The following is a 27,630-nucleotide window of genomic DNA, read 5'->3' as shown; positions in this document are numbered from 1 at the left end:
CCTATGTACTAAAATACAGAAATAATTATTAATGATTGATGTAGTATTTTTTCCAATAAAAAAAATCTGCTTATTTATTGACATTAAGGCGGAACAAAGTTCGCCGGGTCAGCTAGTATATAATAAAGAATTCATTAAAATACTTTCAACTTCACTTTTTCCTCTCCCTAACAGCGATTCATTTTCTTCATTCTCAAATACCGTTCACAAAATAAATGCAATAAGTACTCCCTTTAAATTAAAATATTGATTTTCACTTCCTTGAGATCCCTTTATTTTTTTCTTCGTGGGGATTGAATTTAAATTTCCTTCTTTGATAACATGGAAAGAAGTGGTATCATTTATTTCATAATACTAATCTCGACTTATGATTAAAGAAATTTAATAACTTCTTCGATAAAGAAATATTGATAATTTAACATAGATTTAACACTGATAGAAAAATAACGAAATGTTGATAAGAAAATTTCAAATGAAATTATTACACAGTATGTTCTGTAATGTCCGCTCTTTCTATTATTTTACGTCTCCGCATAAAAACGCGAAACAAAAAGGGTATACATACACTCTCAGAAAGAAAACTATTGAACTATAGTTGTTAATTTTGTGAATATTTTCGTCGGGAAATCACGTGATTTATACCGAAACACCAACTCTCAAATAAATGACGGAAATGCTTCCTCGACTTGAAACCTTATCGCAGTGTATCATGGGTGATTATCAACTAGAATGACGAAAATTGAATGAAGACTAGACAATCGACAATAAAGTGGAGTAAGTCGACTAGCCTGTATGGTGGTCAAAGAGTTGGTTGTGTTACGAAGATCCCGGGATCCACTTTAGGCGAGGGTGTAATTTATCTCTCTGTTATCTGTCTTTGTATTATTTGTCCACCTATATGGCATCCACGTCAGCATAATAATTACAAGGGTGCGTAGTGTTTTCAAAAAAATGCTTTAAGGTACTTTTTCTGATTTACATTTTTTAAAAGCCCTTAAAGGTGCTTTTTTTTATTCGGGGTTTGTAAAAAATGCTTAATTCTCTATTTTTCAAAAAAAGTTTTTTTTTGCCCAGTTGATTGTCGTTCTAAATTACATGAATTTCACAATTTTCTCCGTAATATATATCAGAAACTAGTAATTTTATTATGATTATGTAAAGTTTGTGAATTTTATTGATTTTGTGTTTATAAATTAAGAACTTGAAACAACGGAAAAATTTTTTATTAGATTTTTTTTTGGAAAGTTACTAAAAATATTTTTTGAAAAGTGCTTATTTTTTGTTGAAAAATTCAGATACTTTCTGGTAAAATTAACAATAAAATATAATTTTATAATATGTGATAGTATTTGCTAAGTCCAATACACTTCGGCAATTTTATCATTACACCTTACAACTTGGCATAAAAACCATTTTTTCAATTAAATCTACTTTTCAGTTTTGTCTTTTTTACCAAATGTGTGGAAATAAGGATTTTAAATTTGAAAACCAGAACTACCGGTAAACCATTACCATATCCACGAAAAACAAATTGATTTACTGAATGATTTACGTTCCGTATATTTTGGTTATTAATAACTGAAATTTGTTTTTTTTTTTAAATTTCTTTCTCTAGAAATGTCATTACCATCCTGTGAGGTAATTTTAGTAGTATATTTTTTTCTGTGCGAAATTGCTGATCATAAAGCATCTAACCCATTTTGGCCAAAGTTGCATAGGTGCAGCAATAAATTATATTTCATTAACACTGTGACACACACCGAAGAGCCATTACATTATGACTACCCTCCATCTATAACAATGAGCTCGGCCAGGTTTTCATGGTTTCTCGCCCAGGAACAATGTTTTCATGGAGCACATTAGGACCCGTAATCCTCATAGAACAATCCCTTACGTCTGTAAGCTACATAAACATAGTTGCAGACAAGGTTCACCTATTCATGGCAACAGTTTTTCCTGCGGGGGATGGTGTTTACCAACAGGATAATGCACCATGTCATAAGGGTTGAATCGTTGAGGAACATTCCAGTGACTTTCAAGTCATGTCTTGGCCCCCAAATTCACCTGACCTTAATCCAATAGAGCATTTGTGGTCCTACTTGGCAAACAAAATTCGTGCTGCCACGCTACCCCCTCGCAACGTGAGGGAATTGCAGGACCAGTTGGTGAGCGCTTGGTACCAGATACCTCAGACTACCTATCAGTTCCTTGTGGAATCAATGCCAAGGCGGGTGCTAGCAGTTTTGAGGGCTAAATGTGGTCCTACATGTTATTAGCAGGGTGGTCATAATGTAATGGCTCTTCGGTGTATATTTTTCATTAATTTCATTTTTCTGCGATTTTAAAGGGTTTTGAATACATCTATAAAATATTAGCAACTCAATTAGAGTAAATTCTTTCTGTTGAGAAATTTTTAAAACTTTACTAGTTTTTTTTTAAAGTTTTTTTTCCCAACTTGAAACGGTTTCAGACAGATTAGACTTATTGAAAATGTGTTCCATTTATGATTGATCATATGTTTTTATGGTGGATCGATTGCAAGTTCTGTAAATAATGTAAAAATAAAGCAAATGTCATAAAAAATTAGAGTTAAACTAAATGACATGACAAAAGATGAATATACACCCATTTTATTTCTTAAATGAAAGATAATTTCCCTTGCACGAAACTTTTATTTGTGTCTTAATTAATGTAATTTCAGCATATTTCAATAAAAATATAATATATTTCATAAAATTTCTATGCTTGGCCTAAAATCGGTAAATTGGAAATGAATATAAAGTAAATATTGGAAAATTGGAAATAATTATTGGAAAAATTGGAAATAAATATTCGAAAACAAACATATTTGAAATTAAATTCAAGACATTGAAAAGACATCCTTTTCTTCGAATAAAAATGCGGAAACTTCAACGAAAGTCATTTCCCTCTAAAAAAAAATTTCCTGAAAACTTTTTGTTAAAAGAAATTTTTGCTTGGCTTCCTTCGACCATTTGTGCATTAATGCAAAAGTGAAATCTTTCTATTCTTGAACAATGGAAGAATTTAAAGTTCTTTTTAAATGTGCACCAACTGTTTTTGAAAATAAAAGTTTTGGTTTCTATGCCATAAAAAGGAAAACAAATTACATTACAGTCCTTCTAACATGCTTTTTAATATGTATTAGGACACCGTAAATAATGCTCTTTTACATTGAATTCAATAGATAAATTTTTAACAGTTTTTTTTAGTCAATAATAAAACTATTTTCATGAGCAAAAACTCTTTACCATATAATTAGCAATTTTTTAAATGAGAAACATCCGGGAATGGTATTTTGGACATATTTTTATTCTTTTTGCCACACGGGTTAAAACTTCTGGTAAAATAACCGTACTATATGGTAATGGCATGTCTTATTTAAAAAAAAACATATTTCTGCTTAGTTAAACCAAAATATACGGTATCTTAACCTTTAATTTGGTAATTTTACTGTTCATATGGTAAAGGTTTATAAGAAATACTGGTTTTTAAAATTATAGTTCGTATTTCCATACATTTGTCAAAAATTACAAAACTAAAAAGTAAATTCAACCGAATAAATGGTTTTTATGATCTAAGGTTTTACGATAAAATTATCTAATTTTTCCACATTAACCAAATTTCATCACACATCATAAATTTAAATCTTATTGTTTGTCTTACCAGCAATTTGGTGCTTCCATAAAGCCACAAACAAGGTAAACTTTACTATATTTTTTATTATTGATCATACTTTTTTTCCTCAGTGTACTTTAAAGAAGCTGTAGAAGTATGAACAAATGGAAATCCGATTACGCAATAACAGGTGAGTGTGATGGGTGAAGCAATACTTCCGACCCTAATTCATTAGTTTTTTAGTTAGTAGGTTTTGGTCTTCCAGATCGGTTCGAACAGGAAAAGTCTGAGTTACCCGATTTGGTTTAAGAAAACTCTCTGCCTTTACGTGCGTGTAATAAATACACTTGGATAAATATCGCAAATGTTGTTGTAAATATCTGTTAAGTTAAAACTTTTATTAAACTCACAGAGTCCCGGATTCAAGACTCAAAGCCGGATACGTACCATTGCTACCTGGATACATACCTTTGCTAGTATTTAGTTTGTATTTTACCTTAAACAACTTACTCCCCCTCCCCCCCCAAAAAAAACACTTGAAATATTTTGGGCACAATTTTGAATGCAAAGCAGCTGATAAATGAAAAATTTTGTATAAACGACATTATTTTCCGTACCTTTATTGGACTTGAATTATTCTCTTGCTTAGAGGCCTCGGTTTTTCCTTCGAATCAAGGGTTGTGCGTAAATCGGGATCTGGTGCCAATGAAGCCTGCACTAAGTGTTCTTGTTGCCACCGCAACTTTTTGAAAATTAATAGGACTTTTGCAAATAGGGCTTAATAGCCTGGTTCTCATGTTTCAATGATTATACTATAATTTTATAAGTAAACTAAAAAGAGAAGTAAGTTGAAGGACACCCCTAAAATCTTTTACCTTAGCACTGGCATAATCGCATCTTAAGATGAAATTCTCACAGTTGATCACTCAACCAAATATGACTAGTACTAACTATTGATAACTACTATTAACTATTATTAACTACTACTAACTATTATTAACTATTAGGGGAGTGTCGGGTACACCCGCTCAGCAGGGATCCCCGCCGACTGTCAATTTCATGTGTATAGAATATTTTTTCAAGTCAATGGGCCATCGGACATTAATTGTTATATTAAAAAAAGATTATTTTCAAAGTTTCAAGTATTTATGCAGCTAGTAACATGGTAAACAATAGTTTCGAAAATATGTTGAATACAGTAGTCAAATTTTTTAAACTTCTATTTTTTTAAGTTTAACTATTCTTTTTTGGTTTATTCTTTTTGCATTATTTAATTAGATGATAAAACAATAGAAACAAGCAAAAATATTGATTATTACTCAATATTATACAGAAATATAAGCAATACTCCTTAAGTGGGCGGGGCTACCCGACTCTCCCCTACTAACTATTATTAACTAGTCCTAACTATTATTTGCGAAATAAGAGACAAAATCACGTATTTTTTCCAATGGAATTGTAATTCAATCCATCAAAATGAAAGTGATTGTGAACTGACCGATTTTTTCGTACATTTATAATGCTCACTTAACCAAAGATATTTTATACAGTGTAAAAAATAAATAGTACGTTAAGAAAAAGTATTATAAAAGCTAACAGAATATGAAGAAAAAATTACCACGTTTTTAGCTCTATGCAAACACAAAAAAAGCTCGGTAACTTTTACGGAAGTGCTTTGGTAATGATATGGAAAATTTAAGAATGAAATTGTTTTTAAAATACGTGAGGAAATTCTCTAATCTGGATATAAATTTGGGAGAGTATGGCGTAAAACCCGTTTATTGGATTAAATTTATTTTTCAGTATTGTATTTTTTACAAAATGCGTGGGAATAAGAACAAAATTTTGAAGATTAGAATAACGGAAAAATTACCAAATGAATAGCTTAAATACCATATTTTTGGTTTTATTAACTAGAATTATGAATTTTTTTTATCAGAAATTTTATCGTCGTACAGTACGGTAATTATAACATAGTTTTTTCCCTGTGTACTAAAAAATAATATATAATAATTAGTTTTTTTAAAATTAATTACTGCTTTAAAAATTTAAATTGTATGGTTTTTTTATATAACATAATAAATTATGTACTAGTAATATACAATATAGGTAGATCAGAAATAGATTATCTGAATGGCATTAAATACAGTCTAAGATATTGTTCGAATAAAAGAAAAAAAAGTCTAATGAAACTCGTTATTTTCATTAAGTAGTGCCTTCAAATGGTGGAAACAATGTATATGGGAGTATTAAAGATTTCACCATGCTAACGACAGCAGAAATAAGTGATCAATTCTACCAAACAGTGCTTACAAATGTTCACAATACATTATATCTGTAATGAAAAATAAATATCAAGGGACCGGAAAGTAATGTCGTTAGTCTTAAAAACCAATTCATTTTTTCGATCCATTTCGGTTTACTTCGATCCGAAAGGTTGTTGCGAACGAGGGGGAACACATTATTGTTTAAAAATAAAATCTTGATAACAATTATCAAATGCACCGAAACGACATTACTTTCCTGTCCCCCTAATATTTCAAGGAAAGGGTATTGTTGCTTAGATGGTTAGTTGACTTGATTTAACAAAAAGATCTTTCTAAGTCGTTGTTTCGTTGATATATATTTTTTTTAAAAATATTAAATAATTTCGATCAACTTACCGTTAAATAATTGACTTTTGTAAACAATCCATAAGGCGCAGCAGCTACAAAGGAAAATATCCAAATGATAATGATGTTTCGAAAAGCTCTCGTGACTTTGGACTTTGTGGTCTGACGTAGGGGATGGCAGACTGCAATATATTGTTCACAGCTGAAAGTAGCTATTGTAATTATAGATACGTAAGCTGTGGCTTCAGACATAACAGTTCGCATTATGCACGTCGAATTTCCAAGTTCCCATGGGTATTGATGCCATAGACTGTATAATTCTAATGGCATTGCTGGAAAAAAAAATTTTTAAATGATAGTTATAACATGTTTAAACTATACGCTTTAAAGTTGAGTATGTTTGTTGGGATATAAATTTAATGAAAATACCAACAGAAACAGGAAATATGTAAATAAGTTTTGAGAACCTATCCATGTTTTAAATCATATTTTTCCCTAAATTCATAATTTATTCCCCAAATAAAGTAAAATGCATTACAATTTAATTCTTAAAGTGAGAGACAGACATAAAGAAAAATTTATTTTTATTTAAAATTATGACGTAATCTTTTCTATAAAAATATACAATTACAATTCATATTAATATTCACAATGTATTATAGGGGATCTACGTTTAAACATTTTTTGTATTTATTTGAAAGCATATATCATTAGTTATTAGTATTTAAATATTTATAATATATATATAAAAAAAAAACATTTTCTTACAAACTTCAGAAAAGTAAAATAAAGGGACAATGTTTCACAAAATGTTTATAATACTTTTTCGTCATTGATTATTAAATTTCGTATATCATTGGACAAAATTGCAAAGTTTTCTAAATCAACTAGCCTTTTAATTAGTAGAAGTGAACTAATTGTAGAAATTATAACAACGGAAATCTGACGTCTGTTTAGAATTTTAAGAATTTTACACGGAGCAAAAAAATCGATAAAATTATCGTACTGTTTGGTAATGGCATTTACGGTAAAGAATAAAGAAAAGGTATGATTTTGGATAATAAAACCGAAATGTGCTGTACATAAACCTTTCATTTGTCAATTTTTTCGCCTGGGAACAGTTTACCGAAAATTCTGTTTTTCTAAATTATAGTTCCGGATCTTTCTCAGGGCTAGCAATTTACAGCAATAAAATTCATTAAGACGGGAAAGTAATACCTTGCATGCTTCAATCTATTTATTTTCAAACCTGTGTTTCCGTTCAATTTCTTAAAAGAAAAAAAAAAGAAATCAACATCAAGCAATTTAATTCAAATTCAGTGACTTATGCATGCCAGTCTTCCCTCACGTATCACCACCACGTCAAATCACCACTCACCATTTAGTAATGATTACAAAACTGAAAAGTAAATTTATCCGTATAAATGATTTTTATGCATGCACGAAATTTATGATGAAAAAATTACTAAATTTTACCTCATTTACTGCCAAACATATGGTGAAAAATAACATTTATATGATTAAAAAGTATGTTTTATTGTTAATTTTAACAAAATTATTAGCAAAGCGCTTCGGTAAAAATAATCAAGCCTTTCGGTGACCTCAAAGTAGCAGAAACACGGCAAATTTTATTATATTCATTTAGTTCTGAACATAACTTTTTACTTAGTGAACTTAATGTAAAAAAAGGAATAAGACGTGAAAAAGAAAATAAATTATTTAATAAATAATCGCTGAACTCTGCTATTTAAAATTATTTTAAACTAAAACTAGCCATTCCCCTCACTAAAATAGTGACAATTTCTGCACTAAAGCAAATGATTCGATGGTTTCATAAATGCAGTCTTAGTATCAAACTTAATTAAATGAATAAAATACAAATAATTTGCTGCAATACGTACAGTGTGCAAAACAGAAAAAAGAAACCTTGCTGAATAATGTTTGAACTAATAATCGAATCTTCGTTTTCTGGGATTCAATTTTAATGGTTCCAAGAGGATGACTTGAAATATTCTAATTAATTAGGGCAGGCAATGCTATAAGTTACGAAATGATTCACAAAAACGTACTTTCTCTGAATAAACATACATTTTTTTGATGGAACGCGATCACTGGATCAAAAGTTATTCAAAGTGGCCCTTTTTATTTATTTATTTGTTTTCGCGTATTGTACATTATGAACTTGTAAATTAATATCTACAGTATATTTTGAAACAAATTCTAACTAACTCCTAACTAATATTAGTAATATATACTATTACTAATATTATATCAAATACTTTAAATTCACAAACATAATTCAAAATTTACTTGCTAAATCCACAAAATTTTAATTAGTATACGTTTACTAAACTTGAATTTTATACGTAGTTATAAATATACAGAAATAACAAATATTTACTTAAATGTTTCCAAAAATAAATAAACAAGGAGAAGCAGCTTAGAAACACTACATCACAAGCAATGATCATTAAAAGTTTATTTTGTGATGAAGGAATGCTATTGTTCTTTTAGTTTAATCCCGAAAATCTTGAAATTAAGGAACTCACAATCACGATTTGACNAAATTAAGGAACTTGCAATCACGATTTGACACAAACAATTGCTTGAAACGTAGAAACTATTTACTGCTATGCTTATTTTATTTTGAGGCCTATCTTAAATTGTTCAGTTCTCACTTGCTTAAGATTTTGGAGAAATTTAATTTTATTATTTCCGTCTACATTTCATTTAATACGAAAAAGTAATGCGGAGACATAAACATAATCTTTTAAAATAATTCGGAGAAACAATTTCATTACACTTTAGCTAGAAGCTGGGGAATTTGTAATATCCGTGCTGTATTGCTTGTCGCGATACATTTACTGTAAACACAAACAATGTTTTATTATTATTATGTTCTAATCTCAAGAGACGCGTAAATATATTTTAAATCAGGCAAAATATATGAAAAATCGCCTTTTTTTGAAACAATCTGTTAACAAGATTGGATAAAAAAAAAACTGCATCAATAAATCATTCGAATAAACGATGAAAAAAACAATACATTTGTTGGAATTCATTATTTTTTTCAGTTATTAAATATCAAAGTTTTTGTTGTAAAATATTATTTTATCTTTCCGTCTACATTCAATATTCAATTATATGAAAACAAAAGCCTAAGAACAATCAACTAACACTAGTGATGAAATTGTTGAAATTTTTTTGTTTTGTTTCCTGTTGCATTATATTTTTTAAAAATATCCTATATACTTTTGGATTGTTGATTTAAAATCTACAATAGGTCTCCTTTTCCAAGCTATTTTTTTAAAAAATAATATTTTCAAATTTTTTTTTGTCAAAAGGTATCAAGTTTATAAACCTAAAGTACACCAGAGAGTCACATAAATGTTGCAACAAACTTCTATGAGGAAGTTTATTTACATCATCAGGATGAAAATTATACAGGAAACCATACCCTGAAATGTCACCATACGCAGCTAGGAGCATTTTCTTAATATGATTGTTTCTTTGTGTGCTTTTCAGCAAGTCACGATAGCGAAGGGACGGCAGCCGCGTACGGTGACATTGCCTGGCATGGGTTTTAATGCAATTTTTATCTTGATGCTATTCCCTAGCTCCTTTGGAAGTTTTCGCAGCATTTATGCAATCCTCTTTTATTTATAGCGTTTTTAAACTTGTGCATTTTGTTAAAGAATGGAATAAGAATACCATTTAAAATAATTCTGTTGCTTTAGGAGAAAAACTTGAGGGGGGAGGAACCCTCTCATATTCAGTTGAGGACAACTATGACAAAATCAAACAAACATTTATTACCAACTGAAGCATGACAATAAGATAAAAACAGGAAAGTAAAAGTTAAGACTGAGTGTGCAATGTTCGAAGCTTCTTAAATACTGAAGAAAGGTACAAGGTTGCCGATCATGTGTACGCTATCAAGCTGATTTCTTTGGCAACTACGCACCATGCCTTGCCCCACCAATTAATTTCAGATTTGAAGCCCCACACTAAAGTAAGGCAAACTCAAGGATTTCAATAAATGCAACAAAAAAATTTGTTCCTTAGTACAATATTTAATTTTTTACAATTTTTTTTAAATTGAAACATTTGATAACATTAGACTTAAAAATAGTGGTTTGAAAACAATTCTGCCGATATTTTATCCTGAATTTCAACAAGATCTTAGTTCCCCACCACAAGCCACTGTTTTCTAGGGACCCCTTCCAGTTTTATTACTTTTCGTTAATTTTATGGCCATGATCTCAATTTGTGAAAAAAGAGAGAAGATAATTTGAACCATTAAATTTTTTTCGATACATGAACAGTTATAAAAAGAAAGAAGATTTAGCCACTTTAATGAGATTTTTTTAAAGCGTTTTCTTCTGTTTCTGGTATTTTTAAATTTATTTTATACTTATTCCAGCGTCTATCCTTTTTCTCTTTCTTGCACATTTTAATGACACAAATATTTAGTTACAATATCGGCTATAAGCGAGTGAAGACAGAGAGATAGGGAAAGCACTCATCCAGTGACTCAGCCAAAATATTTCTTTTATTTTTATTTTAACCTTTAAATTTCATCCAAGAGTGTAAAAAGTTGAAAAGTATTATAACATGAACATATAAAGCAAATATACTCGATAAATTGAGAAAAAAAAGTTTTTTTTATGCTTCTTTTTGCAATTATTTTACTCATGTTATAAGTCCTCCTTTTCTTTTTCAAAACACATCCAAAAAGTAAAAACATGTTGCCACAACTTTGAAAGCGTGAAAGAGGGTAAAGGTCAAGAAACTCTTCCTGGAAAGTTAGGAATAATTACTTTTTTACCCTTCCCTTTCCCACGAATTTCTCACCCCTTACTTGCGTTAGCTCAAAATTGTGTCCAATTACTTTTATCATTTGTGGGCTTTCTGGGGTGAAAAATTTGAACTAGGATCTGAAACATGCAGAGAATAAATAAAATAAAATTACGAAAAAAATAAACAATAATTAATTAGCAATAATAACTTAGAATTGGATCTTCTGTTCAGCACTGGTAATAAAGTTAAATTAAACTAAAAGAGGAAAATTGCCTAAAGTATTTTTTTGTAATTTGTGAACTTTTATTTGTAGGCCTTTAGATAAAATTGAATAATTTTATACGAAATTGAAAAAATTTTTTCTTTCCTTTAAATCAAATCTGTGTCCTTAAAATTATTGATAAGTGTCAAAAGTGTAATTTTTAAGCAATTTTCTTTGATTGCTCTTTCTTAATTAACTGTAAATCAGGAATAAAGATTACAATTTAAACCGAATGACTTTTAAATGGAACATGTTTGAAATAATTTTATTGATTTTAGTACTGGAAATAGAATTTTTCGTGGAATAATATATATCAAAATAGCTTCAGCGATATAACACTAATGGACCTCTTATGAAATTATCAAAATGTAAAGGAAAAAAGACTAAAGTTTGTGTTTGTAATTACTTTCAAAATGTGATTATCGCGTTTCACATAAGGTTTAAAGCACTTGTGACACTTAAACATATTTTTTTTACATTTAATTAAAAGATAATTTTTATGTTTTATAGCATCTGTATACTCTTCAAAGGTCGTTCAGAAACACATATATGTAGCATACGTAATTACTTTTACAGCAATTTAAGCAATGTTGCATTTTTACTTTATCTGAGTTTTAATTTAGAAGTTTTCTTTTAATTTGATTAACAGGGTTTCCAAATAAAATTAAATTATTCAAGCTATCAGTTAAAAAAAAAAGAGGAACTGTGTTTTGTAAAAATTCTAAACTTAGGATTAAGGATATTGAAAATAAAAATATAACTTAGTAATTAAACAACTTTTCTTTGGGAAGATTTTTTCATTAAATTTTTTTTTAAATGTAGTTTTGTTTTATGTACCAATAATTAATTAATTAAATAAAAAATACGTTGGAGAATGTTGCTAAGAGTCCTGGAAACATTTGAAATCTACCTACGACAATACTTGAATTCTGAAATCTTGTTAGTTCCACAAGTGATTAGATCATTTATGCATTTGTTTTTCTTGTTAAGAACTTTTTGAATCACGATCCATAATTTTCGCCAATGTAAGAAAATTATAAAGAATTTGAGAATATTATTGAAAAGATTTTTTCAAAATTAGGAAAATAATTATTGTGATTTATATAAATGAAACTAAAATCTGTGATACCAACTCAATGAAGCCCAACAATTAGTTTTTCTGTTTTACATAGAAATAACCACTCAAAAACATGGATGTAAATGAGCGCATTTTTATTTAAATAGTTTACAAGTAGTTCTGCAAAATTTGGTTCATTGACATTCAAAAGTTTAATGTTTTTTGGTCATAAATAAAGCATTTACTATAAATAGTAGAAGGGCAGATTTTAATCAACCGTACTTATATTTTTCCAAGTCATTAAGCATTTCAGTAGTAGTAGTAGCATTTAATTTACGCTACATAGAAGCAGCACAATGGACTTTCGGTGACGGTCTGGGAAAAACCCTGAGGATGATCAAAAAACATGCCATCATAATTTTGATCCTCTGCACCGAAGGAATGACTGCCCCGCTTTAGTAGCCCAATGACCTGCGTAAGCGAGATGTCCAGTGCTTTAAGGTAAGACAGTTCAACAAGGACACATACCGCACACACTTTGTTACATCGCATACTGATCAAAGTGGTCATCAAACCACCCACTTACCGCAGCCAGTGATGTTTATTTTTAGTGATAGTTAGTATTACTGGGAACCGCGTTTTACAATTAAACTGTTTTGAGACTTAAACCTTTTAGATTTCAGTTCATGACGTAAATAAATGGCAATCTTTAAGTGTTTTTAAAGTAAAAGGACATTTTAAGTGATGTCTCAGAAAAAAATTAGGTTTCTCAGAGAAAGATTTTAGGAAATTATTGCGAAATTATGAAGAATTATGAAATTAAGAAATCATAATTTTTTCTTACCAGAAATTTCGTTTGCCATACATCACTGTAATTTTAACAGAATTTTTTCTCCGAGCAGAATCTCTTTGTAAATTAAAATACAAAACATGAAACATAAATATTTAAAACAATGCAATTGCATTCATAAAGTAACGAAAGATCCGAAATACAAATAAGAGAGATTTGTCGTGCTTTCAAAGAAAAAACGTGAATATTGCTGGTATAATCGTATTTTAGACAAAAAATTCAAAGCATTTACGTAAAAAATTTCTGTTTGTAAGACAATAAAAAATGAAAAATATAAAACAAAGTATTTGATGCAGTTTAATATGTATGTGATGTACGAGCCATTTTATCGATTTCCACAGCAACAACAGCTTAGAGGCTTGCAGTTGACACAAGCATTGTCTTAAGTACTTTGTACTTGTACGCGTTCACTATTAGAAATTTTTCTGAAAAAGATGATTAAATCACAATTTATTTAAATGTAATTTTGTCATATTCAAACAAACAAAATATATTGTCCAACAATCTAATATTGTCAAACAACAAGATTCCAACCGCATCAACTGGATCCACGGAACGAAAAGACAGTTCTTTGCTGCTGGGTACATATTGTAGCCCAGTGGACTAATTTGTCAATCTCATGACATACAGAACGAAGGTTCAAGTACCAGCGGTGACACCACAATATTTCTTCCATTCCCTCCAACACATGAAGAGTTTCTAGTGTCCTGATCTCCCCAATTTGTGACCTTGAACTATTAGAATACGATACTCTCATTCACATATAGATGGCAGCACCATAAGGCTGCTTGACACAAAAAAGTCTAGTATTTTCATGCTAGTTGTAAATGCTTAAAAAACCCGTATAGTTTTGCATTGATGTTTTTTCTAACCATACTAGTTGCAAAAGGTTCCAAAACCCTAAAAATTGTTCTTTAACATAAACTGTTGTTGTTGTTTCTAATGCCACTTGACACACGGGCAAGTCTGCTTGGTGAAACCGCGCAAATTTAAGGCACAGTGTGCGATTCCTGTTCTTAAGTGGCGCCATCTATGACCAAGAATTCGACTTCTGCCACACCATACGCCACACCCGTTTATAGGGCGGACTCATTTATACATCCATTCATTTATCCACAGATCGTAATTTTGACCTGAATCAGGGAACGATCGATCTCCAATCCAGTACCCCCAGAGGTATTGATTTGTTATGGGAACATGGAGGACTTATGCGATTCGACAGATTTAACGTGCATCAGTCACTTTACTACACGGGGAGTCTTCGGCCGGCGGGGTTCGAACCCACGAACTCTCGGACATGGGCCCAACGCCCTACCGACCAGGCTATCCCGGACACCATAAACTTCACGGTTAATTGGATGGATAGACTGCTGCGGATTATTTTACTGCAATTTTAGAATGAAAATTCTAATAGTGTTCATGGTTTGTTCTAAGGCAGTAAGCCAAATTAGATAAATTTGTTTCTCATGATACTAATTTTTCAAATTCAATAGTTTACAGGCGATGAACAACACCATGATGGAATCACTAGAAGATATTGGTAAACGGCAAACTCATTATCTAACCAAAGTAAAGATGGTTTGACAGATTAACATCCAATTATGACAAATTATTTCCATTTACTGCCATAATCAACTATATAATCAACTAATACTCCCCTTGTAGCAGGTCCACAGGGGCGGTGCAACAATAATTCTGATAAATTGTCGCTACTAGGCCGGGATAGCATGGTCGGTGGGGTGCCGGGCCCATGTCCAAGAGCTCATGGCTTCGGTCCCCGCCGTTACAAGACTCCTCGTGTAGTTAAAGGTGACTGATGCACGTTAAATCTGTCGAGTCTCAAAGTCCTCCATGTTCCCATAACAAATCAAACCTCTGGGGGTACTGATCTAGGAGTTTCCTTGTCTTCTGGGTTGAGTTCAGAATTACAAGGATACGGAGTTGAACATTAGTAGTCGTAAACCCAAAAATTGGATCGGCTGTTCAAAGGCGGTGATAAAATAAAATAAAAAATAGTGTTCATGGCAACCACCAGTTGATCCATAATCAGAATTCTCAATGCATATTCTTGGAGTTTTTTGAGAAAAAAAAAGAGAATTGAGTCATTAAAAATGCACCCATCAGGGGTCACAAATAAGGAAAAACGTGGTCGAAAACTGTCAATTCATTATCAAAGCTATGATGTTTTTAACACCACTCTCTTGTTTTTTTCCATCAGGTTTCTCTCTATGTATCCATTTATTTCTTAAAGTGAGAAGTACGTCAGTTCATTTCAACAACAAAAAAAAAATGAAAAGATTTATCTTCAAATATTCATGTCATGCATCATAATATAATTGAATCAGTAATTATATTTATTTTAGCTTGTTCTACACTGCATGAGAAATCTCAGAAAACGTATGAAATATTCATTCGCAAGTCTAGAAAATATGCAAGATAAGGACAAGGAATCGATGAGGAAATTTGATCACAAAAAATGAAAAAGAAAGAAGAAGATAAGTTTTTGATAACGTAAGCTCAGCTTGACTTTTCTTCATTCAATATAAAATAAATAAAACATATACCCGTTCATAATCAGCATCTTAGAGTAGAGTTTTGGATTTTCTTAAGAATCTTATTAGTTCCTGTTCTTATTTAAAAAATTTCGATTCATCAAATTTGAAAAGGATTAGAATTTTTTAACGAAAGCTGGCTTCGTTTTTGAAATACATATTTTTTGAACTTAAATGAATTTAAAAAAAATTTCCTAATTAATCCGTTTTTCTTCCTTTTATTCTCGTTGAAGTTATAGATTAATTCTTTTGTCTTTATTATTTAGACATGTCGACCATGCATTTTTATGCTTTTCATCCAAATCCTTGTGTTAGAGATTTTACTTAAGTGAAGGGTTTTGCTAACATAATAAATTAGGATATGAAATAAAAGTAAAGTTCGTTTCATGTTTAAATTTAATTAATAGGAACTTATAAGTTAAAACTTAGTAGATGGCTTGAGTATACCATGTTGCTTAAATTCGTTGTAGCTCTTGAATGATAGTAAATACTTTATTATATATTTTGCTAAAATAGTTTTTATAAAAATTTTGCGAATTTATTTTTTTTAAATAATTTTAAAAATGCTTTTTATTTTTAAGTTTCTTTAGTATGTTTTTAATGAACAATGTTAAGTATGATTTTAAAGACTAATATTAAGCAATGTTTTATAGCCGTCGTAGTATATTAAGCAATGTTTTATAGACCCAATTTTAAGTATAAGATTATTATGTTCAATTCCATAACCTCGTAACTTTTGTTTCTATTTTTCAGTTTTTTTAGTATATTTTTTATGAACAATGTTAAGTATGGTTTTAAATAGTAATGTTAAGTAACGTTTTATCACCTTCTATGAACAGCTGACCCAATTTTGAGTTTACGACTATCTATGTTCAACTCCATAGCCTTGTAATTTTGAACGCAATCCAGAAGACAAGGACATTCCTGAACCAAATATTGGAAGAACTTTTTCATTAGTGGAGGGCTTTTTGATGGAACTAACCCTCGTTTGCGTTACATGGAGATAAGAACAACAAAAACCTCCCATGTATTGCATGATGGCAAGGGGACACTAACCCATGAATCGTCTGCCACTAAGGATATTTCACGTCAGCTCTGAGGTCAGTAGGAGCAGGGGGTAAGCAACGTTTATTGAATTTTTAGAAAGAGCAGATCAGTCAACGTGAGTATTAAAAGTTGTTTTAAACATTAGGTTGTTAATTCGTTAACATAATTTCTACGACTTTTATCATGTACGCAAAACATCATAGCATTTTTTTCCCTTCAAATTTTTGTTCCAAAGAGAAATAAATTATTTGCGATATCTCACAGAACATGTTTGCATTAAATAATGTAAGGGCTTAGGTTAAATTCCTGTAAAATATTCGGGATCCGAAGATAAAGTTTTTATTTCAATTAATTTGAATTCTAATTTTTTATTGTTTTCCTGATTAAACTATAGAACTCAATATATATATATTACTATACATGTATTATTGGACTATATATATATATGTGTGTGTGTGTGCGTGCGTGTGTGTGTGTGTAACTTAAATATTAATTTAATGTTTATTCATTTATTTATTTCTGAACTGTTTAATAGATTTTTCCTTTCTCCCTAGAGTTTAAAATACTAAAAAATAATTTCCTCATAAGGTTTTATATAAGAAAGTACCGATTAATACTGGATAACATACCTGTTAATATGGATAACTGATATTTAAAAAGAAATCATGGGCAGAAGTATTTTAATGGGTACAAAAATGAAACAATTCAATAATGGAACAATTCACAAATGAAACAATTCAATTTGTAGTTAAACTGGTTCAATCACGAACTATTTTTAAAGCATACAAAGTTAAATTATATTTGGGTATATTTAATATAATCTAAGACGCCAAAAAGATATTTCTTTGTACTGTCTTGAAATATGCTATCAAACTTATAAAACCTTTGTTTCAAAAATCTATTGGAAAATTTCTTCTCCAATTGAATTCAAAATCTTCTCAAAGTCTCTGATTCAATTTCCTTAAAAATATCTTTCTGATACAACCTTTTACGAGGTATGTGGATGTGATTACTATGGGGTTTTGTAGAATCTCAATGCGGTGATATACATGGTTTTGTTTTTATAAACAGCATTGTTACGTTTTTCTTTCGAACATATTTTTAGAAAATGTAATGATACTGTTCACAAATATTTTATTTTGAGCAAATTACGTTTTTTTCTATAGTTATTTAAAAAAAATCTAGATTCTTAGTTCAGTAAAATTCGATTTTTCCTCCGAAAAGATTAATATAAATGATTTTTTTTTGTTGCTTAAAAACAGTTTTTAATTTTGTCATTTATAATGAAACTTGAAAGCTTTCCAACTTTCCTCTTTACGAATCCTTCTTTTTTGAGGGAAATGAGAGGGATTTTTAAGGGAAAATTGAATTTGTCTAGACTAGCAGCTGAGAATTGTTTTTGATGTAACATTTTGCACTTAATTGAATGAGATCAATCCCGAGACAATCAGACCAATATTTTTGAAATTATAAGAGTCTTACGAACAAAAAGTACAACTTTGTAGTTGATATTACTATATTGTATCTTATATTACTATCTAACCAGGTAAAGCATTGATTGGTATGCATTTTTTCAAGTGGAATTGAAGGACACGAGTCAACATAATGAATGCTTCAAAAGTTGAAATTGTTTTTATGTTCAAAGAACACTACCTCTGACATGACTTATGTTCACTTTTTACTTACCTATTTAGGCAGTCATTTGGACATGAGGTATATTATACGATGTTATTTTTCATGAAGTGAAAGATACAGAATCGGAACCCATAAGATAAATATATAAGAAGTTATGAAGAGTTAATAAGAAGGATTTTGTGAATAAAAAACACGATTTTGTACTTGCACTTATTTATAAAGATATACAAACAAATAAGGTATTATCTTCTATACATTTTTTCTTGTTTAATTGATTTTGACTAAATGAAAATCAAAAGGGTTTACAATTGAAAAAATTATATTTTTGAATTGAACTTTAAAAAAAATTATTATGACTTTGAAACTATTAATCTTATCAGCTCGAATTTAATCTCCTTCAATTAAATACAAAAAATTTTCGAAGAAAATGTACCTGACATGTTTAGATAGTAAAATAAAACTTGCACATAAGTCATGTAAAAAATTATACTTTTCAAAATTGGTATTTTTAAGCTTCTCGTTCTATTAACTCTTGTATAACCAACATGAAAAAAGACCTAGCAAATTTAATTAGATATAAGTATCAGATACGTAAATCGGTATAAGTACAAATTTGTACTATTTGTTAATAAGAAACCTTATTACTTCTAAACTATTAGTACGATCGTCTCAGAAATTCAGTGGTCCTCCTCAAGTCCCCATCGTTTCACTCAAAAAAGAGAAAAGCGTAAAGAAGACAGTAGAGGAATTTTTAGATATTATTCATAATAACATAAGAAATGAGCCATGGTGGCTCATGGGATAGAGCGCTCACCTCCCTATGATGTGAACCGGATTCGAAACCCAGCGATTGCTGGTCGATACGAATTCCGCACACGACACGAACCGACTACAGTGCTGACTTAAAATATTCTCAGTGGTAGTTGGGTTATAGTCTCCTTGGATGTAGAGTAACCGGGGAAAGTTTTCGTGGTTTTTCCCCTCCATCTAACGCAGCACTTGTAACATCTTTTATCTTTATGGTTTTAAAACCATTTACAACTAGCATGGTTTCAAAGCCATCAAAAGAAATTTAACTGGACATTGAAGCTAGGCTTTTTGCTAAGTAATGAGCCTTGAAGTTAGATTGTGGTTGAGTTTCGTTTTATCAAATGAACCAAGGAATGGGGTATAATTAGTTTATCTGGTTGCTTCACCTATCGTATGTGATGTGAAATACTAGACTCTCTCATGTCAATCAGCTTTATAGTGCTGCTATCTATACGTGAATGAGAGTAACGTATTTCAACAGTCCAAATTGGAGAGTGCAAGACACTGAAAACTCTTCTTGTGTTGACGGGAAGGAAGAAAGTATTGTGGTGCTAACTCTGGAATCGTCTGGATTCGAATCGTCGTTCGTGTCGATCTTGAGATTGACAGATTGGTTCACTCTGCTATAATAAGTACTCAGCTGCAAGGAATTAATAAGTGGCTTCATTAAATCGGCCTAGTTGGTTATATAAAATTTTGGTTGTTTAACCATATTAGGATGCATCAAAATATATATCTTGTTTTCCTTTGTAATTACATATTCCGTGGTAAAGTTTAATTACGCACAATTTTCCTTCTTCATACATAAAGCACTCCTTAATACTAATCGAAAAAGGTTTTGTTTTAGCGAAATCGCAATATGATTTGTTGATTGCTGCATACCTGTATCAAATTTTACTGTTTAGATTCAGACACTGTAGAAGAGAAAATAAAAAAAATAGGAAAAAAAATGTGTAAACAAAAAATCTTGGTTTTCCTATCAATACAATTGCAGAAAAATAGAGGCATAGTAAACTTCTTTAAGCTTAGAACTTCATCTCTTTTACGAGTTACTCAAGAGTTACGAGAATATGTGAACACTAAGTTTTGCATGGAAAGCATATGAATTTTGCCTTATTATAAGGATAAATACTTACAGAAAGTTTACTACTACATCCAATTCTCTAATAAAGCTTTCTTTCAGAAAAACAAAGCATGTTCTGAGAAATTCGCTAAGTAATCTATATATACTTCTTTTGAAATGCAATAGTTTTTCAACATAGTTAAAAAAAAATTTAACAACGAAATATTTTTGTATAATTAATCAGTAAATAGTCTGATGAATCATATAATAATATAGTTTTGTTTTATATTTTTGTATGGTAATTTGAATTGTCTATTTTCTCTAACTTTACTTCCTTACGTTTTTGCTTTGCTCTTGTACTTTGTAACCGTAACTTTCCAAGTTCCCTTCATTTTAATTTCTAACATTACTTTAGGTTTAAGTATCCAATTAAAGAATAAAATTGCTTTAAGCCATTAATAAGAAGGAAAAATAAGAAATAACATTAAAATAATGAATGGCTCGTTTATTTCTAGTTTTTTTTAATTGTCAGATTAAGATCAATAAGGAGAATTATAGGTAATAAAATTAGCGGGAAAGGTGTGTAAATTGCATAAATGTTTATGAACTATTTTTCTCTCATAAAAGTTCATTGCTTAATCAAACAAAATTACTGCAAAAAGTTTTTTTTTACTTCTGCTGTCTTGTTTTTACTCTTTATACTGTCTTTTGAAAATAAAATGAGATAAAAAGCAAAATAAGTAATGATTGTATTTTCCTGTGAGTTCCTTTTTGCAAAAGATTCCTCCCACATACTTAACTTTCGTGAAAGTGTTTTTATTAAATTGGGGAATAAGTTGCTTTTTATTTTAACTTACATTCAATTTTATAGTACTCTAGACGGAACTTTAAAAGAAGGCATAGAATTTTGTATTATTCTTATGTTCTTCAAAACTGATTCATTATGCTTAACTATTCGATGCATTTTGTTTCAAGAACGCTGCAATGCAGATGGATTCATAATTATGCCTCAGGATCAGATGTCTCCATCTTATTCCCGTTTCTGGAAAAAATGTCTGATTTAATACAACGTATGATAATTAAAAAAAACTCTAATAGTGTTCACATAACGTTTCTAAAGTTGCAACAATTTATAAATAACGCAGTGCAGACCAGTTCATATTATTTTCATTAACTGAAAAGATTAAATTCGTGTTCTTTTTTTCGTTTATTTTCTATCATAATTGTGCTCAAGAATGGAATTATTTTCATACACTTTAGAATTTTCATTCTAAAATTACGGTGTCTATCCAATTAACCGTAAAGTTTACAATAAAGAACATTTTTTGCCTTTATGGTTTAGAAACCGTTTACAACTAGTATGGTTAAAAAAACATTTTATTTACATTTATATTTTATTATACAAAACTACACAGTTTTTTAACCACTTACAACTAGAATATTTCAAAACCGTTAAAAATAAACTTAGCAGCAAATTGGAGCACGGCTTTTCGTAAAGTGATGGGTATTGCAGTTAGGTTGCTGTCGAACTTTGTTTTAACAAATGAACCGTGGAATGTGGTCTGATTAGTTAATATAGTTGTTTAACCTATCGTAATAGATGAGCAAAACTAGACATTTTTTGTATTAAGCAGCTTAATAGTGCTGCCATCTATGAGTGAATGAGAGTATCGAATTCCAATATATCAGGATCACAATTAATGGGATGAATGGAATGGAGGAAATATTGTGGTGTCACCACTAAGACTCGAACCCCCGTTGTGTCGGTTATGAAGTTGACAGATTGCTCTCTCGATTATAAAATGAACGCAGATGCAAATAACTAATAGGCTTCATTAGGTGAGCCTATGCTGCTATAAAATTCTAGTTATTTTAACCATATTAGGTGAGAGCAGTTAATAAACGGTTTTTCTCTCAGTTAACATTTTGAATACTGCCTTTTTTATGGTTATTTGACTTTTGTTTGAATATGGTAAAATAACAGTTAAATAAATTGTTATTTAACCATTTTTCCAAGAAAGTTCTAGCAGGGTATCACAACAGTAGTTAAATTAAAATTTTACGAAAGCTTTAGTTTAAAAAAGAAGCTCACATGAAAATAAAAGTTTTAAAAACTACGTTTTTCAAGTAAAAATAACTTTATTTTCGTTTCACATGAAAAAATAGGGCTCTTCTAAATTTTTGTCATCCCCAAGGACTTATCTCAAGACTTTGGAAGGTGGCGCACCCAGGTCTGATAAATATAAAATGATTTCCTCCTCATTAATTCACTATTATACCATGGCATTTAAAATCCTAATTTTATATTATTATTTTTTTAATTTTAGTTTTGTGTCCGCTATTTTGTACAGATACATGTCGAATATGTGTGCTTGTCTTGTATGTCAGATAAACACTAAAAATAATCTTTACTAAACGAAGACGAGCATTGAATACTAGTAGAGTTTCCTTAAAATCTGTAGAGGAAAATTAAAAGGGCGCTATACCGCAAGAGACACTTTTAATCACAAATTCTGTTTCTCCTCCATAGCTAATTTAAAGTATTGAAAGTATAGAAATTTTTTATACCATTTAAAGTGAGCCGAGATGGCTCAGGGGATAGAACGTTCGCCTTCCAAAGCGGCAAACCGGGTTCGAATTCAATCCCTGCCAATACGAATTCCACATCCGCCTTGGACCGACCACAGTGCTGACATGAAATATCCACAGTGGTCGACGGATCATGGGTTAGAGTCCCCTTGCCGTCAGGCTAACCGTGGGAGGTTCTCGTCCTCTCCATGTAACGCAAATGCGGGTTAGTTCAATTAAATGAAGACAAATTTCTCCCAATACTCGATCCAGAAGTTCTCTTGTCTTCTGGATTGGGTTCAAAATTACAAGGCTACGGAGTTGAACATTAGTAGATGTAAACCCATATAACTGGGTCGGCTGTTCAACGACGGTAATAAAATAAAAAATAAAATGCCATTTAAAGTTTAAAAAAAGTTAGTTCAAGCAAACCTAGAATAAGCCATTAGGTTTCAATTACGGAATTTCTTTTCTTCAAAAGTTCAAAACGCAAACGAATTATTGAAATAGAACTTCCTCTTAGAGTAATTGTAAGTTATCCTCTCATAATTTGCTTTCATTTGATAATTTGAAAATTTCTTTTCGGTATTTGAAAATTTATTTCAGTATTCCCCAGCTTACTCTAGGACTTGTCTTGCTTGAACTCACTTCTTCTATATTTAAGTTTCATGGAGGTGAAAGAGGTACTCATAGAGGTGAAGGAGGATTTGAAATGAAAAGTTTCTCGCACCTCTTAAGAGAAGAAATGTATTCACGTGATATCTGGAGTCGGATACCAAAGAGATTGAAATCGGTTTCAAAATTCCATTTTCGCAAATTCAAAAACAAGTTATTAGGAAGTTCGAAGAAATGTTTGAATACTTTTTCAAGCGTGATACATAAAATTTCTAAATTACTGATGTAAGAAGATGAAATTAGTTGAAATAATGGAAACAAATTAAATGAAAAGCATTTGAACTGCATCAGCTTTAAGGTTATCGTAACGTGTAATATAAATAAGTACCTATCAAAATTCATTTTACAGTTATAAATGATGAATTAACTTTATTTCGAATTTTTCAAATATATATTTAATAACATATTACCTAAAGAAGAAATAATCAGTCAATTATCCATTACTTACACAATATATTCCGAGTGCTAATTATTTAAAAACTAAAATGTCAATGAAAAAGAAATAACGAAATATCCTTTTAAAAAATATAATTTTTCTAATAATACATTAATATTTTTCGTTTACTTTTCAACTCAAAATAAAATAACTAAATCTATTGTGAAAAAATATTCATTAACGAACAATTAATAATAATGTTTATAGTAGTTCTTTTTAATTTTCCTTTCAGCGAAAGCAATAATTCGGTTTATTTTATTCATTTTTAGCTTTTTTATGAAAAAAAATAATAATAACTTGACTTAGCTCTAGAATTGAAAATTCAATTGTCGGCCATAAAACTTTATGATTATTAATAATGAAATTTTGCAGTTTCAAAATAAAGTAGTCTTTCAGCAGCTAATACATTCATAATTGTCTAAATTCAATTTATAAAGTCAGGTTCCCAAGAACGAAAGAATGTCGTTCATTTTGGGTTCGATAGTTGAAGAAATTGGTAACCACTGCGTTAGATCATTGCATGCAAACCTATAATTTGGTTAAGTTTAATTTTAAGTTTTTTTTTATTACTGAAAGTGAGGTAATAAGAACTATAATTTTGAAAACCAGAATTTCTGATAAACCGTCACCATATATTTTGGTTGTATTACCAGAGTTATTGTTTCTTTTTCTTTACCAGAAAAGTCATTACCATGCTCTATTGTAATTTTATCGGAACTTTTTGCTCCGTGTACTAAATTAAATCAGACTAAATTCATTAAAAAAAACTACTTACTTGACATTTGAATAGTCTATTTTTCTTTTGAGATTTTTTAAAACCATATCAATATATTAAATAATAATAAAATATAATATTATATAAATTTTAAAAATAAATGCGGCAAAAATAAGTATTAAAATATTTACACGTCTAAATCACCTAAAATTCATTTGGAAAGCATTACTGATATTTTAGCTTTTCTCAGAAAAAAAAGTGAGACATTAGGTTAGCAGAAACTTGTAATGTTTTTAGAAATAGTTCAAAAGTGTATGGAAACTAGTAAAAATCTTATATTATCTAAAGTAGTTTGAAATTCGCAAATATTTGTATTTCTTTTATGAGATTATTTACTATAGTATTTCGAAAAAATGTTGAAAGAATGTTTTTTTTTTAAGTATAGAGAACAAACTTTGAACAAAATTAAAAATGATGCATCATAAATGAAATTTATGAAGTCAAAACAGATTGGATGAAAAATAAGCCTTTCATCTTATTTAAAATAAAATGTATGACATTTCTTTAAATCGACGAAAGAGGAGTGGGCAGTTTTTTTATGAAGCAGTATCTATATTTGTTTCAAAATAATTCAACATTTTCCTAAATAATCATTCTTCACCTTTTCTTTTGTTACATTTAGTTCCAATATGATCCTAGTTAACAGTGTTAGGTGCGTTATTAAATCAGCAGCAATAACTTTCATTACAGTACAACAAAACATATAAGTCATTAGCAAATAAACCAAGCAAAGTTGAAACAATATCTATATATATATATATTTCTCTTACACGGCGACAAAAAAAGCCTCATTACTGCTCCCCGAATAGCAGCGCTAGAAAATCGACCAATGATTGTCGCTAAAAATGTCACATGCCAAATCTAGCTGAGGTGGCTCAACATATAGCGCTTTTAAAAACGGAAACTGAAATAACCAGAAAGAGCATTCTCACCAAATGTAATATCTCTTGCGAAATTCATCCTATCAGCTGCGGCAACCTCATACTATTAAGCTAGGCAGAAATGAGTAGTCTTTGTAGCTACATCTCTATTTTAGTATTTTGTCGAAAGCGCTATTTTTCCCGAATTTATATATTACGAATTTATTTGACGGTTTTTGATTTATATCACGAATTTATTTGTTTTATTATTGTTATTAGTTATTCATCGAAAAATGAGTCTCAGTCGTGCTGTTACGCTTTAAGATTTTATACTATAGCACATTTCTAATAGGTTTAACGAATTACATGTCATTTATTTGAATTCAAATTTATTTTAATAACTTAGTATTTACTAAAAAGATGTAATTTTGTTTTTAAAAAATTTGTTATATGGATTTGAATGATTGTTTTGAATTCTTAGAATTTTGTGCATTTGCAATGTACCTAAGGTAGTAGCGAGCGAAGCGAGCTTGGTTTTACGAAGCAAGCCATACAAGATTGTGTAGCAATTTTCGGGGATTGGCGAGCGTTAGTGAGCAGGGGGCGCAGCCCACTAGTTAAATTTAACAATTCTCGTTTACGCGCTTTAAGATTCGCATTAAGCTTGCATAAACAACCTTTTTATATCGGGATTGAGTCTGTCTTCACAAAACAAGACTAGAAAAACCTTCTGAATTCAAGAATGAATCATGATTCCCGAATCAGGCGGAGAAAGCGTTCTCAAGGTTTATTTTAGATTTTTTTGATAATAACTGAAACAAGGTTTATTTACTCTTTAAAAAAAATTTACAGTAAAAGTTAAGAAACGAGATTCGTTTGTAAAGTTTTTTTTTTCGTGCCATTTTTCAATATTTTAGGAAACAAGCTTGACATACTAATATTTCTACTAAATTTTTAAAAAAAATTTAATCAGTCAATATTTCTGTGGTAGCCAAATGAGAAGGAAAATGCAACGTTTGCCCTAAGGTTGCCTGCTATATTGGATGCAATTCTTTTCAATATGAGAATAATCGAAACAGCTTAGCATAAGTTTTATATATGATCCTTTCAAAACTTTTCATTTATCTCTCAAACAAATTCTCTTAACTTTAGTACTTTTATTCATTGAGAGGTGCAGCGTACACTAACTAGCTAGTTGCCTGAGCAAGATCTCTACTCACGTTCTTAAAAAACTATTTTATTTGTGCTACACTTCTGTAGCATTAAATCTCAAACACCTACCTCATTCGAAATCTAAATTATATAGTTAATGCGCCTTTAGACTGTATAGTGATGAGCAGCATGGTTTCCAAATGTGACAAATTTACATCAAACTATGTTTATTTATATTAATACTAGGTAGGTACTTTACGAATTAATACATTTAACAGCATTAGTATGCAGGTACATATTATTGCTAAAATGGAAATCGTTCTGTTTGACTGTTTACTCAATCAATGTATTTTGTTTTACTGTTTACTTAATCATTCTGTTAACTTTATTAAGATATGTTTGCTATCCTGTACAAATTGAAAATGTGACTTATTATTTTATTGACTCAATACTTCTTTCATTTGGTTGATTAGTGTAATTCCTTCAATTTATTTAGCCTTTTAAAACTTTATTAAACAACCTACTCACTTAGCAACAATGATTTTATAACAATTTTACAATTATTTCACATTTCATAAGTAAATTCAGTCTCTCTGAGTCATTCAATAGCCATTCAAAAACAACTATGTTTTTCACAAATACTACTTTTGATGATTTCATAATGCATTTTAATTTTAAACCTTTTTTTATATTGAAAGCAATAATTTTTAAGTTGGTAAGATTATTTCAAATGGGGTTGAAAATGTGTGGCTGACATAGAGTTGAATATTTTAAACTTTTTTAGAATTGCAGTTTACACAGCTTTGTAAAACTTTTATAAGAGTTTAAATAAAATTTTTG

The 27,630-nt window shown here is 30.0% G+C and overlaps 1 protein-coding gene across 1 annotated transcript in view; it reads right to left on the bottom strand.

Annotated features, from left to right (window-relative positions):
* The window catches only part of LOC110283358 (neuromedin-U receptor 2-like), a 68,619-nt gene that overhangs the window by 36,087 nt on the left and 4,902 nt on the right, over window positions 1-27,630 (bottom strand). The window contains exon 2 of the mRNA XM_071180326.1: window positions 6,300-6,580. Within this exon, the coding sequence (XP_071036427.1) occupies window positions 6,300-6,580 (281 nt within the window). The remainder of the gene's footprint in view (window positions 1-6,299; window positions 6,581-27,630) is intronic.

The sequence above is a fragment of the Parasteatoda tepidariorum genome, chromosome 4, assembly GCF_043381705.1.
Source record: "Parasteatoda tepidariorum isolate YZ-2023 chromosome 4, CAS_Ptep_4.0, whole genome shotgun sequence".
NCBI classification, from domain to species: Eukaryota; Metazoa; Arthropoda; class Arachnida; order Araneae; family Theridiidae; genus Parasteatoda; species Parasteatoda tepidariorum.
The sequence above is the reverse complement of the archived record's forward strand: the minus strand, read 5'-3'. Positions and strand labels throughout refer to the sequence as shown.